The following is an 18,691-nucleotide window of genomic DNA, read 5'->3' as shown; positions in this document are numbered from 1 at the left end:
AAGCCACCACACTTGGCTGGAATCTTTTGAAGGTAGTAGAATGTCAAGAACAAACAGGGTGAAGTTTATATGACCCTTATAACGATATGACATTAGCATTAACACCCAAAATACTTTTTTTTTTTTTTTTTTTTTTTTTTTTTTTTTTTTGAGATGGAGTTTCACCGTCACCTAGGCTGGAGTGCAATGGTACAATCTCGGCTCACTGCAACCTCTGCCTCCCGGGTTCAAACGATTCTCATGTCTCAGCCTCCCGAGTAGCTGGGATTCCAGGCCCCTGCTACCATGTCCAGCTAATTTTTGTATTTTTAGTAGAGACGGATTTTCACCATGTTAGCCAGGCTGGTCTCGAACTCCTGACCTCGTGATCCAACCACCTTGGCCTCCCAAAGTGCTGGGATTACAGGTGTGGGCCACCGTGCCTGGCCCAAAATACTTTTATGTTTAAAGTAGTTTAAATACCTGGGTTCAGAATATAATTCTGAGTTGGACCTGACCCTGTCTAATAGCCACAGACAACACTGTACAGTTAAAAAGGCAAATAACAGGGCCTGATCCCTTGTTTTGACAATAGAGAATGCTGGGCTCTTGAGCAAGATCACCTCTTAGAACTGCAGTTTTCTCATCTGTAAAATAAGGATTTGTTCACTTGTGTTACAGGATTACTGCACAAATTAAAAATAATGTAACTAAATGCAGAGGACAGAGGAGCACTCAGTAAATAGCGGCTGTTATTGTTGTTTCTAATGAGAAAGCCCAGGATTATGTGGCAAGAATAGCAGAATGAAACAACAAAAATAATGAAAAACACGGACACTATATAAAATCCATATTTGGTTATTTAGAATTTATGGCTGATGTTTATATAGTGCAAACTGTTTTAAACATAGTGAGGATGTCACCTGAAAGTCAATATTAAACTCATGTAATTGATTTATGAAATTTAACCCTGTAGTTGGCATATGGTAGTGGCTCAATAAACACTATTGGTGGAATACGTTTCAAATAAAATATACATTTCATATTTAATTTCATAATTTTAAATTACTTTTATTCATACCTACGTGATTTTTAAAGATAACCAATATTATTAGAATGAAACATTTCTGTTTCTATGTCTATGAAATAATGAAAATAATGTCTATGAAAATAATAAATTTGTATACTGCTATGATAAAGGTATCGTGTACTATGATAAACAAGAAACAAGAATAAGCATGTAGAGACAACAAATCTGCACAGGGAAATGTTTATAAGTAATTTGATTCACACAGCACAGACCCTTAGTGCAAAAGTTTAAGTCGATCAAGAAGAGTGAAACAACATTAAATGTTATATTAATATTTTTAATTGAAAGAAAAAGTAGATTGGAATTTCAATTAGAATTTTGAAGTAAGACATTTTGTATTTAAAAAGTAGGGAGAAATGGACAATCATTAATAAAAATGGGCTCAGATAAAATAAGGCAATCAGTAGAAGAAAATTTCATTCAGTTCTTCTAGGAAAATGCTAATGTGATAGACCAAGATGATGAAGTGCAAATACCTGCATTTTAGCAGCTTTAAAGTTATTAGAGTGTACTCTATTGACTAAAGAACTATATAAAGACAAAAATATGTTAATGTATTTTCTACCTATAAGATGTTCTGTTCGCAGATCCGTGCAAATAAGAAGGTGCAAACACCAAATAGAATTATGTAGTTATTGAAAATACCTAGAAAAAAAACAGACTTTTAAAAATCCAAACTTGTCCATACTAAGACATCTCTCATCCTGTATTCATGCAGCTGGTTTTTCTCCCAAAATCAGCTTAGGTTGAATTACTAGTCAAGAGATGACCAAGTCCAAGATATGATGCTAAGAAAAAAGAACAAAATATATGGCATGTAATGAAGGGAGAAATGTTAAATGACAATGCCCTGAAGAAAAGTACAAAGGAGACAGAAGAATCCAAAAAGACAGGATAGTGGTTAGTGACATTAGTGTAATCTATCAAGATTAATTTGAAGTCTACTCCCATCTTCCATGAGGCATGCTTATTGTTATCAACAAACTTCATGATCAAGAATTCCTTCACTTACTGGGTTCTTGGTCTTAATCCTGTCTTCAGGTACTTCCTAGACGTGGTGAATTCTGAAATCTAATAACTAAAGATTCTTAAAATATATGTCAGAGATTTCAGGAACTGGTCATTAGAATTCAAAAGGGAATGCCTGTGATAACAAACAGGATAAAAATTTCTAACAAAGGCATGGTGAAAAGGCAAACAATGAGAAGGGGAAAACCGGTACAGATAATTAGGGGATGAAGAAAAAACTTTTATGAGGTGAAAAGTCTGATGAAAGTCTAAAAATCTAAAGAAAAATATCTCTGCTTTAATTCTAAGGCAATAGGGTAGTACAAAGAAGAAAAGCACAGAAACACAGGCAGTATGTTAGCTAAACCACAGGCTATGCAGTGTTAAAAATGGCCAGGGAGGGAAGACTGTTACAGAAGAAATGGATGGCCAATGTCCAGTGTATTGTTTTTCTTGTTCTTTTTGCTTTTAAAGAAAACTGTGTGGTAAAGAAAGAAATGATAAGAACTGAAAAATTCCAACTAAGAAAGAGTAGAAAAGATAAAGAGTCCCTAAAAGTCCTGGGATTTCCCAGTTTCAAAGACGAACAAGGTAGTAGTTTATTCGTTAGTGTATCTTTTGTTTTTTTGTTTTTGTTTTTTGAGATGGAGTCTCACTCTGTCATCCAGGCTGGGGTGCAGTGGCGCAATCTTGGCTCACTGCAACCTCCACCTCCCAGGTTCAAGCAATTCTCTGTCTCAGCCTCCCGAGTAGCTGGGATTACAGGAACCCACCAGCATGCCCAGCTAATTTTTGTATTTTTAGTAGAGATGGGGTTTCACCATCTTGGCCAGGCTGGTCTTGAACTCCTGACCTCGTGATCCACCCGCCTTGGCCTCCCAAAGTGCTGGGATTACAGGCATGAGCCACTGTGCCCGGCCCCTTTAGTGTATCTTAAAGTGATTGTTTTAGCCAGCTATAAATCAGTCATATATTGTCTTATTTAAGGTTGAAACCTGCTGAAAAATACCTCACTGAAATGATCCATTTTAATTTTTAAAAAGCTACATTTGAAATATGTAGATAGAATTGATCCAAATGCCATCAAAGATGGAAGAAAAATAATCAGTCAATATGATTAATGCCAATCTCTGGAAGATATTTAAAATCACAAAAACACAAACAGCAGAAAAACAATAGTCAGAGATAGGCTTAAGATCCTCATGTTTCATGACATTATCTACAATAATAGTGAATGAGACTTCCCGATTGCTCTACATCTTTACTTATTCAAATTATCAATTAAAAACAAAATAATAGCAATTGTTTTCAAATGGATGCCCCTCTTATTTGTAATAGTTTTCAATGAAATCTGTCATTGTATACAGGATAAATATATAAATGTCTTACAAGCATAAAAAGAAAAGTTTAGGAAAACATACATATTTACTAGTAAGTAAAAGCATTTCTTTATGCATATTTTTGGGTATGTGAAAGTTACAAATTATGTTTATATTAATAAAATCCTGCAATCCACAGAACTACTTGTTATAACAGTCAACACAATATATTAAAAACTTTATTTCATTTTAAAAACAGGCAAATAGATCAGTGGGACAGAATAGAAAGACCAGAAATAGACCCACACAAATATAATCAACTGATATTTGACAAAGTAGCAAAGGCAATTCAATGGAGAAAGGATAGTCTTTCAAAGAAATAGTGCTGGAACAACTGGACATCTACATGCAAAAATGTGAATCTAAACACAGGCCTTAAGCTTTCACAAAAAGTTGGTTCAAACTAAAGGTGTTCATCATTACCATGAACATGGCATCTCTAATCCTGGAGAGCTGTCACGGGGAGTACCACAGATTTTTAATTTCTGTAAGTCCCCACATAAAACAGACAGTTAAACTAAAGGACAAAACCCAAAACCCATGGACAACTAGATGAAGATTAAAAGAAAGAGAACATTATATGTAGTGGTAGTATTAACATGATTATCCTGAGACTATTAAGTGTGTACTGTGAGTCAAAGTAAGTGAGAAATTATAAGACATTCTTATTCATCCTGTGTCCCTACAAACTAGGACTTTTGATACAGAAAGAAGGAGATATAAATGTAATACAGAAGAGGTTAAACTAAAAACTCTGTAGTCCTGAATCTGAGTTGTAAGTATTGGCATGGACTCATTATGAATATGTATATATATAAAATCTCCAACTCTTTCTACTGAAGAAACATAGAAACAATGATCAACCCAAAAACAACAGCCTAATATCCCTAACACCCTGACTTGGGCGTAAAATACCATTTTCCATTAAAAAGGAAACCACATTATCTTGGAGAAATGACTAATTCCAGGTGTGGGGCAGAAAATATACAAGATAAACAAGGAATATACTGTCATACCAGATAGAAAGAAGCTACCCAAGACTGCTGAGGCCATACAAAAAGAACAGTCAACCTGAAGAGCCTCCCACTGGCCTAAGATGGGACAATCTGAGCTTCCAAAGGATAACAGTTATAATTTAGGACCCCATCAAATCAAATGTATTAAAATTCATGAATTAATAATGCTATTTTAAAAACAAATGCTAACAGGGCACATTCAGAGAGTACTAGAGAATCAATTCATTATCTCAAAAACTGGTAAACAGAAAATAACCAGACATTTGTTCTGTTTATCCTATATAAGTACAACCATTGGGAAACATATAGGAGTTGAGTAGAAGTGTGTCTTTATAAAAGTATCCCAAGTAATCAATGAAAAATAAATAATATAATTACAATATTACCATTTTGCAACCCTAATGAATTAATGGATCTAGGCATTGAACATCGAATAGCTGCTAACATCAAAAAAGAGAAAGAACTGAGAGAAAATATGAAATTATGTGCCTCCTGACGAAAAACACACTATCTCATATAGTCTTGCCAAAACTGACTACTAACTTGAGGAATTTTCAAATAACAGAGAAACATTGAACCAAACATGAATATGCAAGCAACAAAATCCAGACTGTGGGACACTACAGTTTCAACAGACAAATTTTACAGAAAAAGAAAGGATGGATGGGGGACTTGTACATTAAAAGAGATTTAAGATATACATTAAAATGTCTTAAATGGCTAATACTAAACTATGGTTTCTGGGGATGCACACTCGGTGATAAAAGCTATATGGGTATACAAAAAAGTGACAAAAAGTCATGATAGTAGTTACTTTGGGGGACAGGGAAGAGGTTAAGATCACGACAGAGCACATAGAGGTACTTCTGGGTGCCTGCACTGTTCTATTTCCTCGCTTGGATGGTGGTTTCAGCTATTTCCTTTGTAATAGCTCATTAAACTATGCATTTATTTTGTGTGGTTTTACGTGTGCTTTATTTTTATAATAAAGAGGTTTCTTTAAAAATTGCCATCCCTAAAGCAGAGTATCTTTGTCACTGGTTGAAAGCTAACACAGTATATGCATTTTGGGGGAAGATAGGTTTCTTAAGTATTTTGTCTTTTAAATTGGATGCATTTAAAATGCCTTTGGAATGCCTACTGTATCAAATTACATTAATAGTTGGTTACATTATTACTTTCCCATCAGTTACTGCTCCTGAAAATCCTCGGAAAAATAGTTTTTTCTCCTTATGGGAAAATTGTTTCCATGATGTTATGTTTTACCATATTTAAAATATGTTTATGACAACATATTTTAAGGTTTAATAGCTCTGCTTATATATTTTTGGTTAATTTGGTAAACAAATTCAAGGACCTGTTCTGAGTAAGAGATCATGAAATTACCACCATACTCAGAAAGCATTATCAAGTCTATACATCTGAAAAGTTAAAGTACTTGCTTAGATACTAAAGTAAGGGCAGAATAGATTGTCATCACATGATTGATACTGGTTCACATTACTGATAAAAGTTGGTTCAAGCTAAAGGTATTTGTTGACAAATGAATTATGTGACAAAGCAAATGAATACAATGCTAGTTCTAGGAGGATGGTAATAACTTTCCAAAAAGAAATATTAAAAGTATGTGGAGATTAATGAGGGACAAGATGGCCAACTAGACACAGCCAGGACGTACCTCTACCACTAAGAGAGACCAAAATATTGAGTAAGCCAAGGTACTTGGAACAGATCTTCAGAGAAAAAACACTGACATTCAATAGAGAGGGATACAGACACAAAGCTAAAGATGGAGGAAGCTAGGAACCCTGCATGGGATTGCTGAGCACCAGGACTAGATCCTGGCCCTGAACATCTCCTAAGGAAAGGGTGTGTGAAGTGATGGCAGGGGAACGGCTCTCTTGCCGCTTACCTCTGGGATCCTAGCTACAAGAGATCCCACAACCCCCATACACGTTTGAATTGGCAGGGGTATCTGCCCAGAGTGTAAGCAGAGACAGAGATTCAGCCAGCATGGAGCCCAGGGAGGCGCGCAGTGTATGTGGGGGTGCAGGGGTCGGGGGGGCGTGTGTCTAAGTGGGGCAGCTGCAGCAAAATGTGGTCATAGGTTCTCCATTTTCCTCCAAGTAGTCCTATTCCCAATTGACCACTGAGCCAGGAGAGAAGAGGACTGTCTTTCTCATAGGACTGAGGCATGACTGTTCTTCACACCCTCTCTGTCCACCAGCCCCTCCCAAGGCCCCTGCTTGGCCACTCTTGCAAGAGTGTGTACATAGCACAGCTTCCACTGCCCAGCCTGAGTGTTTTGCTGGTGGCCTTAGAGCACTTTGACTGCCCCAGCAGGGCCGGCACCCAAACCAGGGGCCAGAGAGCAAAGCTGCAGGCCCAGTTCCAATCCCCCAGGGTTACAGCACACAGATCAGGGGAGCCAAGCTGAGATCTGTGGCCAGCATGTAAGCGGGGGAAGAGTTCCCACTTTCAGAACACTCAGAAGAGTGAAACATGGGTATTCGTGGGCTGGTAGGGGCCTGGGGCATGCCTCCCTCCACAGGATTATCTGGGAAGGGTATAGCCTGCCAGCCACAGCCCCTATCTAAGAAAGTCTGAGGCCTAGAACACCTAACAAAGGTATTGAGCGCGGTGCGAGTGATCAGAGGGGGATCCCCTAAGGCCCGGGAATGGATCTGGTGAGAGGGTTATCTTTCCCTCTACACCACAGAGAGATGCTGCGAATGTGCTGAAACACAGGAGCCACGTGGCTAAGAACTTATCTGCCAGTCATTACTCTTAATCGCCATCTACTGGATTGCAGCCTAAATTACAACACCAAAAATACTCTTCCAGTATGCATAGCTTGTGAAACCGAGGGCAAGAATCTAGCCACAAATGAAGATCCTGTGCAGACGCTTGGCCTTCTGAAAGCACCCAGAAACAAAGCCTATTGACTATACTCAACTTGCACCACAGTTAAAAGCTCAAGGGAAACAAATTATATAAAAACAAAAAGCCCCATTCAACGACAGCAAATCTAAAAACACAAAAGAATACCAGCCCGCTCAGATGAGAAAGGATCCGCATAAGAACTTTGGTGATTCAAAAGTCTGAGTGTCCCCTTACCTCCAAACAAGTGCACTAGCTCCCTAGCAATGGTTCTTTACCAGATTGAAGCGACAGAAATGGCAGACATAGAATTCAGAATCTGGGTGGCAATGAAGCTCATCAAGATTCAGCAGAAAGCTGAAACCTAACAGAACGCAGTGAATCCAGTAAAATGATTCAAGAGTAGAAAGATGAAATAGCCATTTTAAGAAACAACCAAACTCAACTTCTGAAACTGAAAAATTCACTACAAGAATTTCAAAATACAGTTGGAAGCATTAACAACATAATAGACTGAACTAGGAAAGAAATCTCAGAACTCAAAGACCAGTTCTTCATATCAACTCAGTAAGACAAAAATTTTTTAAAGAATTTTTAAAAATGAGTAAAACCTCTGCAAAATATGGGATTACGTAAAGAAACCAAACCTATGACTCACTGGCATTTCTGAAAGGGAAGAAGAGAGAGTAAGCAACTTGGAAAACATATTTAAGAATACAGTCCAAGAAAACATTCCCAGTCTTCCTAGAGAGACTGATATGCAAATTCAAGAAATACAGAGAACTCATGCAAGATACTATAAAAGACAACCATTCCCAAGGCACATACTCTTCAGATTGCCCAAAGTCAACCTCAAAGAAAAAATCTTAAAGGGAGCTACACAGAAGGGTCAGGTCACTTACAAAGGGAACTACATCAGGCTAGCAGCAGACCTGTCAGCAGAAACTTAAAAGGCAAAAAAGGTGGCCGGACATGGTGGCTCACGCCTGTAATCTCAGCACTCTTGGGAGGCCAAGGCAGGCGGATCATGAGGTCAGAGGTTCGAGACTAGCCTGGCCAATATGATGAAACCCCATTTCTACTAAAAAATACAAAAAATAGCTGGGCATGGTGGTGCACACCTGTAGTCCCAGCTACTCAGGAGGCTGAGGCAGGGGAATCGCTTGAACCCGGAGGCGGAGGTTGCAGTGAGCCGAGATCACACCACTGCCCTCCAACCTGGGTGACAGAGTGAGACTCTGTCTCAAAAAAAAAAAGCGGGGGGGGCACCTATTTTCAGTATCTTTAAAGAAAAGAAATTCCAACCAAGAATTTCATATCTCGCCAAACTAAGCTTCATAAGTGAAGAAGAAATAAAATCCTTTTCAAACAGGCAATGCTAAAGGAATTCATTACCAGTACACCAGTCTTACAAGTGGTCCCTAAGAGAGTGCTAAACCTGGAAACAAAAGAACAATACCTGCTACCACAAAAACACAAGTAAGCACATAGCCCACAAATACTATAAAGCAACTACACATCAAAAGCAACTACACATCATCTACAAAACAACCAGCTAGTAGCACAATGACAGCATCAAAATCTCACATATCAGTATTAACTTTGAATGTAAATGGTCCTGACATCCCACTTAAAAGTCATGGAGTTGCAAGTTGAATAAGACAAGGTCCAAGTGTCTATTGTCTTTAAGAGAGCCAATTCACATTTAACAACATCCACAAGCTCAAACTGAGGGATGCAGAAAGATCTATCATGCAGATAGAAATCAAAAAAGAGCGGGGGCCACTATTCTCATCATCAGATAAAACAGACTTTAACAATAGTCGAGGATAAAGAAGGGTATTACATAATAAAAAAAGATAGATTCAATTCAACAAGAAGATCTAACTATCCTAAATATATATGCACCCAACACTGGAGCACCCACATTCATAAAACAAGTTCTTCTTGACCTATGTGAAAGACTTAGCCACACAATAATAGAGAAGAGACTTCAACAACCCACTGATAGCATGTGACAGATCATCAAGGCAGAAAACTGAAAATGAAGTTCTGGACTAAATTGCGACACTTGACCAATTCGACCTGATAGACACGTAAGAGAATACTCCACCGAATAACCACAGAATATACATTCTTCTCATCTGCACAAGGGACACGCTCAAAAACTGACAACCTCCTTGGCCATAGAGCAAGTCTCAATAAATTTAAAAACATCAAAATCATACCAACTATACTCTTGGACTACATTGCAATAAAAATAGAAATCAATACCAAAAGTTCTCCCAAAACCACAAAATTACATGGAAATTAAACAACTTATTCCTGAATGACTGTTGAGTAACAATGAAATTAAGGCAGAAATTTTAAAATTCTTAAAATTAATGAAAACAGAGACAAGACATACAAAATCTCCAGGTGAAAGGAGTGTTAAGAGGAAAATTTACCACAGTAAATGCCTACATCAAGAAGTTAGAAAACTCTCAAATTAACAATCTAACATTGCACCTAGAGGAACTAGGAAAAAAATAACAAATGAACCCCAAAGGTAGCAGTAGAAAAGAAATAGCCAAAATCAGAGAACCAAACAAAATTGAAACACAAAAATCCATACAAAAGATCAATGAGACCAAAAGTTGTTTTCTGAGAGAATAAACAAGATTAATAGAGTGCTAGCTAGATTAACAAAGACAGAAAGAAGATCCAAATAAGCACAATCAGAAATGACGAAGATGACATTACAACTGATTCCACAGGAATGCAAAAGATCCTTAGAGACTATTATGAACATCACCATGCACAAAACTTAGAAAACCTATAGGAAATAGATACATTCCTGGAAACACACAACCTCCCCCCGCCCCCCAAGATTGAACCAGGAAGAAAGTGAAAACCTGAACAGACCAATAATGAATTCCGAAATTGAATCAGTAATAAAAATCCTACCAACCAAAAAGAGCCCTGGACCAGATGGATTCACAGCCAAATTCTACCAGACGTAAAAAGAAGAACTGCTACCAATCCTACTGAAACTATTAAAAAAAAAAAAAAAATCGAGGAGGAGGGACTCCTCCCTAACTCATTCCATGAAGCCAGCATCATCCCGATACCAAAATCTGGCAGAGACACAACAAAAAAAGAAAACTTCAGGCCAATATCCCTAATGAACATAGATGTAAAAATCTTCAACAAAACCCTAGCAAACCAAATCCAGCAGCACATCAAAAAGTTAATTCACCACAATCAAGTGGGTTTTATCCATGGGATGCAAGGTTGGTTCAACATACACAAATCAATAAATGTGATTTATCACATAAATAGAACTAAAGACAAAAACCACACGATTATATCAATAGATGCAGAAAAGGCTTCCGGTAAAATCCAACATCCTTTAACAACCCCCAACAAAATAGGTGTCGAGGAACATACGTCAACATAATAAAAGCCATCTATTTCAAACCCACAGCCAACATCATACTGAATGAGCAAAAGTTGGGAGCATTCTCCTTGAAAACTGGGACAAGACAAGGATGCCCACTCTCACCATTCCTATTCAATATAGTACTGGAAGTCCTTGCCAGGGTAATCATGCAAGATTTTTCTACACCAATAATGTCCAAATCAAGAATGCAATCCCATTCACAACAGCCACAAAAAAGAATAAAATGCCTAGGAAGAGAGCTAACTAGGGAGGTAAAAGATATCTGCAATAAGAACTACAAAATACTGTTGAAAGAAATCAGAGACAACACAAATAAATGGAAAAACATTCCATGCTCAGAAATTGGAAGAATCATTCTTGTTAAAATGGCCATAATTCCCAAAGCAACCTAGAGATGGAACAGAATAGAGAACCCAGAAAAAAAGTCACACACCTACAACCATCTTGATCTTCAACAAACTTGAAAAAAATAAGCAATGGGGAAAATACTCTCTATTCAATAAATAGTGTTAGGATAGCTGGCTATTCATGTGCAGAAGAATGAAACTGGAACCCTACCTATCAGCATAAATAAAAATTAATTCATGATTAAATTAAATTAAACAGAAATTAATTCATTTTAAAAACTTAAATGTAAGACCTCAAACTATAAATATACGACAAGGAAACCTAGGAAAATACCCTTCTCAATATCAGTCTTAGCAAAGAATTTATGGTAAAGTCCTCAAAAGCAAATGCAAGAAAAACACAAATTAAGTGGGGCCTAATTAAACTAAAGAGCTTCCACACAGCAAGAGAAACTATAAAAAGAGTAAACAGACAACCTACAGAATGAGAGAAAATATTTGTAAACTGTGCATCCAACAAAGGTCTAATACATACTATCTATAAGGAACATAAACAAATCAAAAAGCAAAAAACAACCTCTATAAAAAGTAGGCAAAGGAAATGAATTTCTCAAAAGACATACAAATCACCAACAAACATATGAAAGAATGCTCATGATCACTAATCATCAGAGAAATGGAAATCAAAACCAAAATGAGATACCATCTAACACCAGTTAGAATAGCTTTCATTAAAAAGTCAAAAAATACCAGAAATTGGTGACGCTGCAGAAAAAAGGGGATACTTACACACTGTTGGTGGGTATGTAAATTAGTCCAGCCACTGTGGAGTGCAGTCTGGAAATTTCTCAAAGAACTAAGAGTTGAACTACCATTCGACCCAGCCATCCTATTACTGGGTATACACCGAAAAGAAAATAAATCATTCTACCAAAAGGACATATGCACCTGTAAATTCATTGCAGTGCTATTCACAATAGCAAAATCATGGAATCCACCCAGGTGCCCATCGAATGGTGGACTGTCTAAAGAAAATGTGATATACACACACATACACACACACACACACACCCCATGAAATACAATGCAGCCATAAAAAAGAACGAAAGTCTGTCCTTTGCAGCAACAGGGATACAGCTGGAGGCCATTATCCTAAGTGAATTAATGCAGGGACAGAAAAGTAAATACAACAGTTCTCACTTATAAGTGGGAGCTAAACACTGGTTATACACGGACATAAAGAGGGAAACAATACACATTGGGGACTAATAGAGCAGGGAAAGAGGGAGGAGGACAAGGACTAAAAACTACCTACTGGGTACTATGCTCAGTACCTGGGTGATGGTTTCAATCATACCCCAAAACACAACCACCTGCAATATACCTTTGTAACAAGCCTGCACAAGTACCTCCCAATTCTAAAATAAGTTGAAAAATAAAACAAAAAGAGTATGTGGAAATTCAAATGAAAACAACTACCATGTTATATGTGATAATCTACATATAGAACATTAAGATATATTATTTTAAATGAATTTACTGATAAAATTTTTTTCTGTACTATTTACTGTATATTTTTCAAAAGAAGTTTTTCTTAAACTACATAATTCTCTCTGTTGTGTTCTTCTAATTAAGATATGGACTGTTGGGCTGGGCACAGTGGCTCACACCTGTAATCCCAGCACTTTGGGAGGCCGAGGCAGGCAGATCACGAGGTCAAGATATCGAGACCATCCTGGCCAACATGTTGAAACCCTGCCTCTACTAAAAATACAAAAATTAGCTGGGTGTGGTGGTGCATTCCTGTAGTCTCAGCTACTTGGGAGGCTGAGGCAGGATAATCACTTGAACCTGGAGGCAGAGATTGCAGCGAGCCAAGATCTTGAAATCCAGCCTGGAGACAAAGCGAGACTCACCTTAAAAAAAAAAAAAGATATGGACTGTTGCTTAGAGTTCTGTGGTGTGAAATTAGACCAGCAGTTTTCTAATATCCATAAAATAATTTTAAAATGTTTCTCCTCTGAAAGTCACATAATTCAGTCACGGAGAGTGTATTTCTGTGTTTCCTTTGTTTGTTTTGTTTTGTTTTGTTTTGAGCTGCTTGGTAAGCCAATTTTCTACTTAGAATCTACTGTTAAAACTCTCATTTGGTTCAGTATATGGGCTTTATCCTTTTCATGGTCTGTTATGTAAAAAAGATGGCTTAGAAACATTTTTTAAGTTTGCTGTATAGCAGTGTTTCTCAACTTGGATGCACATGAGAATCGCCTAGGGAACCCATAAAAGATACTGATACTCCCTCCCCTCCAGAGATTCTGATGTAACTGCTCTGGGTGGGCCTCTTTTAAAAGCCCTGTAGGTGATTTTAATGTGTTGTCAAAGCTAGGAACTACTGCTCTAGGATCCTGCCATTGTCCAAATAAAAGCTATTATCTTTTCTGATTGAACCTAGATGATAAATGCTTTTTAAAAATTCTATAGTTCAATAGATCCAATGATTAAATTTCTTCTCTACAAGGCTGCTAATTTTTTAGTTTGAATTTTAGGATTTAAGAGCATATTCTATTTTTATTCTGATGATTAGTCCAAGAAGTCCCTTGGCTGCTACTGAAAAAAAAAAATTAAAGGAATATGCCTCAATACTACTTTAATAAACTGGTACTTTCGGTTCCTGATATTCTAAAAAAAAATCTCTACTTCATATTTAAAGATTATGGCTTCACACACACAGAAGAAAAACAATTAGTGCCCTAGACATTTCTTCTACAAGATTATACTTTTTGCATAATGAATTTCACATGAAGCTCTAAAAAAGAAATCTTTACAAATTTTACCAGTAGATAGAATAACTGAAAGGGCCAATTCCTAAAACAAAAGCTCTTGACAAAAAATGAATTATATATCTTAATAAGATCAAAAGGGAGGAAATTATACAATCAGTGGTGAATAAAGACTCATGTACAAATTTGCATACAACTTTATGAAAAAATATTCAAATACATAAAATGAATAATTTTCTAGAAACACCAATTATGGAAACAAAAGGAAAAAAACCCCTTTAAAAATGGAATCAATAACAAAAAAAATCTACCCTCCTTGAAAGATACCACACCCAGGAAGTTTTACAGGTAAGTTTTACCAAACTTTCAAGTATCAATTCCTTTTGGTACTGTTACAGAGACGAGAAAAGGAAAAAGCTAGCCAGATTGTTCCACAGAGCTAGTAAAACTTTGATATCAACTCTAGAAAGGTTAGATAATAAAGGATAATAAAAAAAGTAAAACTGTGTGCCAAGCTCATATTGAAGCACATTGGGAAGCCTCTTCAATTTTCCCTACTTAACATCTAAGTAGAATTGATCACCACTTTTCATTGGGTCCCACTATAGCTTACACATACTCTACCCACAGCACCATTAACACTTTAATGCACTTACACATTTTCATATTTGTCTCTTACTGGCAGACACTAAGATCCTTGAAGGCAGGGACAGTTTCTTATTCATATCCCCTAGTATGAAATACAGTGCTTACCCCATGGTCATGTTCAGTAATTGCTAAATGATATGGCTATTTCAAGTAGAAATACCATTAATGTGCACATGCAGAGGTAGGAAATAATGAGTCAGCAAGTAAATTCATTTGACTAAGACATGGAAGGAAACAACACTGGAAAGGTAGGCCAAGCTCAATCAGGGTAGGTTTTTTAGTGCTGAGGCTGAGTTTGGTTTTAGCATCTACAGAAGAATTTTGGGCAGGCAATGTCTAAATCAGATCTGTGCTTCGGGATCCATAGAAGCACTTTTTAGAGCTGTAAAAGACCTAGAGGTGACCTATCTGAATTAAATCTATTGTTTTAAAAGTAAGAAAACTAAAGTCAGACAGGGTAGGTGATCTACTCAGCCACAGAACACAGAATTAGCTAGAAGCAGGCAGAAGTTTAGAGGCAGTAAACTTGATTAAGGTGACATAGTTAGTATATGGTGCAATCAACAGGCAACCCCAAGTTTGTTGAACAAAGTCCAAAGTCCATGATCTAGATGACACCAGGCAATGAGGTATGTAGACTATGTATATCCTTTTAGGACAGTCCTAATTTCATATAAGGACTCATTTCAAAGAAAAGTAATTTGTAAAATATATAACTAAAAGCTAATTTAATTATTTTTACTTTTATTATAAGACACCCATTTAATTGAATTCTAATTATCTTAATTACATTAAGTCATTTTAACAAAGTCTTTTACTCAATGAACTTCTGAACTCAAGATCAAGAAAATACTGGTCATGAACAGGAAGTGAGTAGGAATACAGCACTTATTTAGCCTCATAAAATCCACACCTTTATCACTACAAGTGATTTTAGTCACTGTAACAGAATTAGAAAAGTTCTAGAAAAAGGAAACTAAAAAATCTATAGGTGATTAAGAGGATTTTTACAGAAGACATATATACATACATACATATATATTACACATCAAATTTTAGGACTCTTCGGTCTTAAAAAGACAGCCTGAAAGTTTATAAAACCAGGAGAGGTACGTAGGGATAGAGAAAACTTAAACTTACTCATCTTATCTCAAATGCTGACTCTGGGAAATACTCCTTAAAAGTCTAAAAGATAATTGATTTAGAGGCAAATACAGGAACATACTATTTTACCTACATAAGAAGAGTGGGGGAGAGGAAGCTTGTTTTTTACAGTTATAATACAGCAAAAACAGAGAATTTTGTAACCAAAGTACTAGTACAAACTGAAAATACACATAGGTTCACATATATGAATGAATGATCAAACCATTATCATGAATTGATAGAGGATACTGTCCTCACCTTATAATCTATAGCTCTCCTTACATATCCTTGCCCCAAATGTGGTCTGGCATGACAGGGACTTACACAGTATAGACATTTAACTAATGTTTGTTAATTGACAGAGGTTTGAAGAGAGTAAGTGGTAATAAAAGCTTTCACAGGCATGATATCATGAGTAAACAGTAACAATAGAACTAATAATGATAATAACAAGAGTCATAATAGTGAACAGTGAATCAGGGCTTACTATATATTGATATTGCCCTAAATGCATGTATTAACTCATTTATCATCACTAACCATATTTTTCAAATAATGAAACTATAGCACATACAAATTAGTAACTTGGGCAAGGACAGGAAGTTACATAGTGGCAGAGCTAGCATTTGAATCTGGAAGCCTAGACTCTTAATTACTATACTATTCTAGCCAGCCCTCGAATTGTCTGGGTATCTTCTAGATACGATACTTTTTAGGATCTCATTTCATATGTAATTTCCTTTTTTGAATATTTGAAAAAACAAATTATAGGTAAAAAATAATTCACATTTATTTCAGAATAGAAAATCTAACAATCCTATTTTATTTACACTTTATTAAAATGTACATATTTGTTTTAGATTTACCTCTAGTCTTCCTTGAGCATAACCCAGGAGGAGTAGATTGGCTCTGTCCTTCTCAGAAGAAATGGGGGCCCAAGGCCAAGCATCATCATTGACCAGTGGCCACCAGCAAACAACTCTATCATGAACACAGTTGATAGCTAGATGTCGCTCTGTTGTCTTGTTTATTGGGCCAGGTATTTCATAATAGAAAATCTAATGATTAAAAAAAAAAGCATACATGAAACATTTCTTTAAAAGATGCAAAATCCTCAAGTATTACAAAAATTAAAGCATCTGGAAATGTAGTTACATGCAAGTAAATATGCATGTTAAACATGTGCTTAAGAAGGTGTCAGAATTTACCAAATTCTTCTGACACATATATAAAAAAGACATATGTTCAAAATTCTCCCCATTTTTAGCAAAGGAAGGAAAAGAAGAAATGTGAGTTAGGAAGGAATTGAATGTAGCAATTTCAATCAATACCAAAATGTACAGTCATGGTTGCTTGACAGCATCGACCTACACATAGGATTTAGGACCAGCTGTATAAAATGACAAGTTCAGTACTGCTGACCAAGAGTGTCTCACTACTGTTTAAGACATAACATGTTAACAATGACTGACAACAAAAAAAGGAAAAACAACTTGAGGCAAATATCTCTTTAAAGAATATATGCAACATATACACATATATTCTGCATAAAAGGGATAAGCCATAGCATCATGCATAAAAGTTTATGCAGCTTCTGAGAATTATGCTTCTCTTTCTTAGGCAGGATTTGTATAATTTATTATTCAAACTATGTTATTTTGGAACATGGTTATTTGAAAACATAAGCACGGCACCATCTGTGTGACACATGCCAAGGAAATATAGATTGCACCGTATTTCTGCTTAAGGAATTAATGGAAGGTTGATAGCTTGGAAGAAAAAAAAAAAAACTATCTTGCCATTGCTGGTCAGCAATAATCGAACCACTTTCTGGGGATTAAGCGCATGGCTAAGCCTACTGGACCAGACACTAGCAAAGGGCAGGGGGTCTTCTTATCAGAGAAATGCTTCTGGAGCCAGTCTCACTACATGACAGATTGCTTTCATATTCCTGTCTGCAAGGCAACAAAGGATGGCAGTAATGCGATAATGCCAGAGTGCAATGGGTGTTAAGAACCCGTTGCATTTATGTATTGTATTTAGTAAATAATCAGGCTCATCCAAATTGTGATCTCACCACTCAACCAAGGCCATTAAAACCAAGGTTAATGCTTTAATAATCCTCTGCTATTTTTTTTCAAGATGGTCAAAAGGAACCCTTTTCTATTTGCATGGCCATAATATTATTGACCTCTTCATCCTCTGAATGCACATCAAAAGGAACCGAAATCAAAGTAATTACCAGTGTTGTTCTCTCACGGTAAACATTTAACTCCTCGCAGTGTCCCTTCACTTTAAATAAATTGAATCGGATTTTTCAGATGTAGACAGGAAAACTTGTTAAAGGTCAATAGTTTAAGGATGTTTACCCTGCAATTTTCTTTGCCAAAATTATGTCAATCTGAAAGAATTAAACTATGGTACAGCTGTAAAGAAAAGCAAAAGTACAATACTCTATACCACTTCCTTGTTTTAAAATCCAAATGGGCAATGACAGACAACACAGATGTACTTTATACTATTAAGTATAATTTCTTATATTTAAGCTCTCAATATCATTGTTTTAAGTCTTCTTATTTGAGATAAATACCACAATGAAATTGCTAAGTACTTAAAAATACATATACATTATTTTGACATCTGATTTGCCGCATAAGTATGTTACCTATGAATTTCTAGATGACGAAATTGAGTTACAATGAGTGACTGACATTTTTAGTTGTCACATAATGCAAATCACTTACGTTATGAAATGTTAGGATATTTCATGTTTCCTATGAGTTTAATATTATCAGTACTCTGTCATGATGACCAAGAGGGAATGTAAAATAAACAAATTTCTTAAAATATCCTTCCAATGGACAAATAGCAGATTTGACCAAATATTAAAAATATATTTTTAAAATATTAAACCAGGAAATGAAATTAATGAGCTTTCCAAAGGGAAACAGATTACTTCTCTAATGTATAGAAATG

The 18,691-nt window shown here is 36.2% G+C and overlaps 1 protein-coding gene across 1 annotated transcript in view; it reads right to left on the bottom strand.

Moving 5' to 3' along the window:
* Positions 1 to 18,691, bottom strand: part of WDPCP (WD repeat containing planar cell polarity effector) — a 473,258-nt gene that overhangs the window by 306,308 nt on the left and 148,259 nt on the right. The window contains 1 exon segment of the mRNA XM_030920555.1: positions 16,582 to 16,773. Within this exon segment, the coding sequence (XP_030776415.1) occupies positions 16,582 to 16,773 (192 nt within the window).

Source organism: Rhinopithecus roxellana, chromosome 17, assembly GCF_007565055.1.
Source record: "Rhinopithecus roxellana isolate Shanxi Qingling chromosome 17, ASM756505v1, whole genome shotgun sequence".
NCBI lineage: Eukaryota > Metazoa > Chordata > Mammalia > Primates > Cercopithecidae > Rhinopithecus > Rhinopithecus roxellana.
Note: the sequence above shows the minus strand (reverse complement) of the source record. Positions and strands in the feature narration are given on the sequence as shown.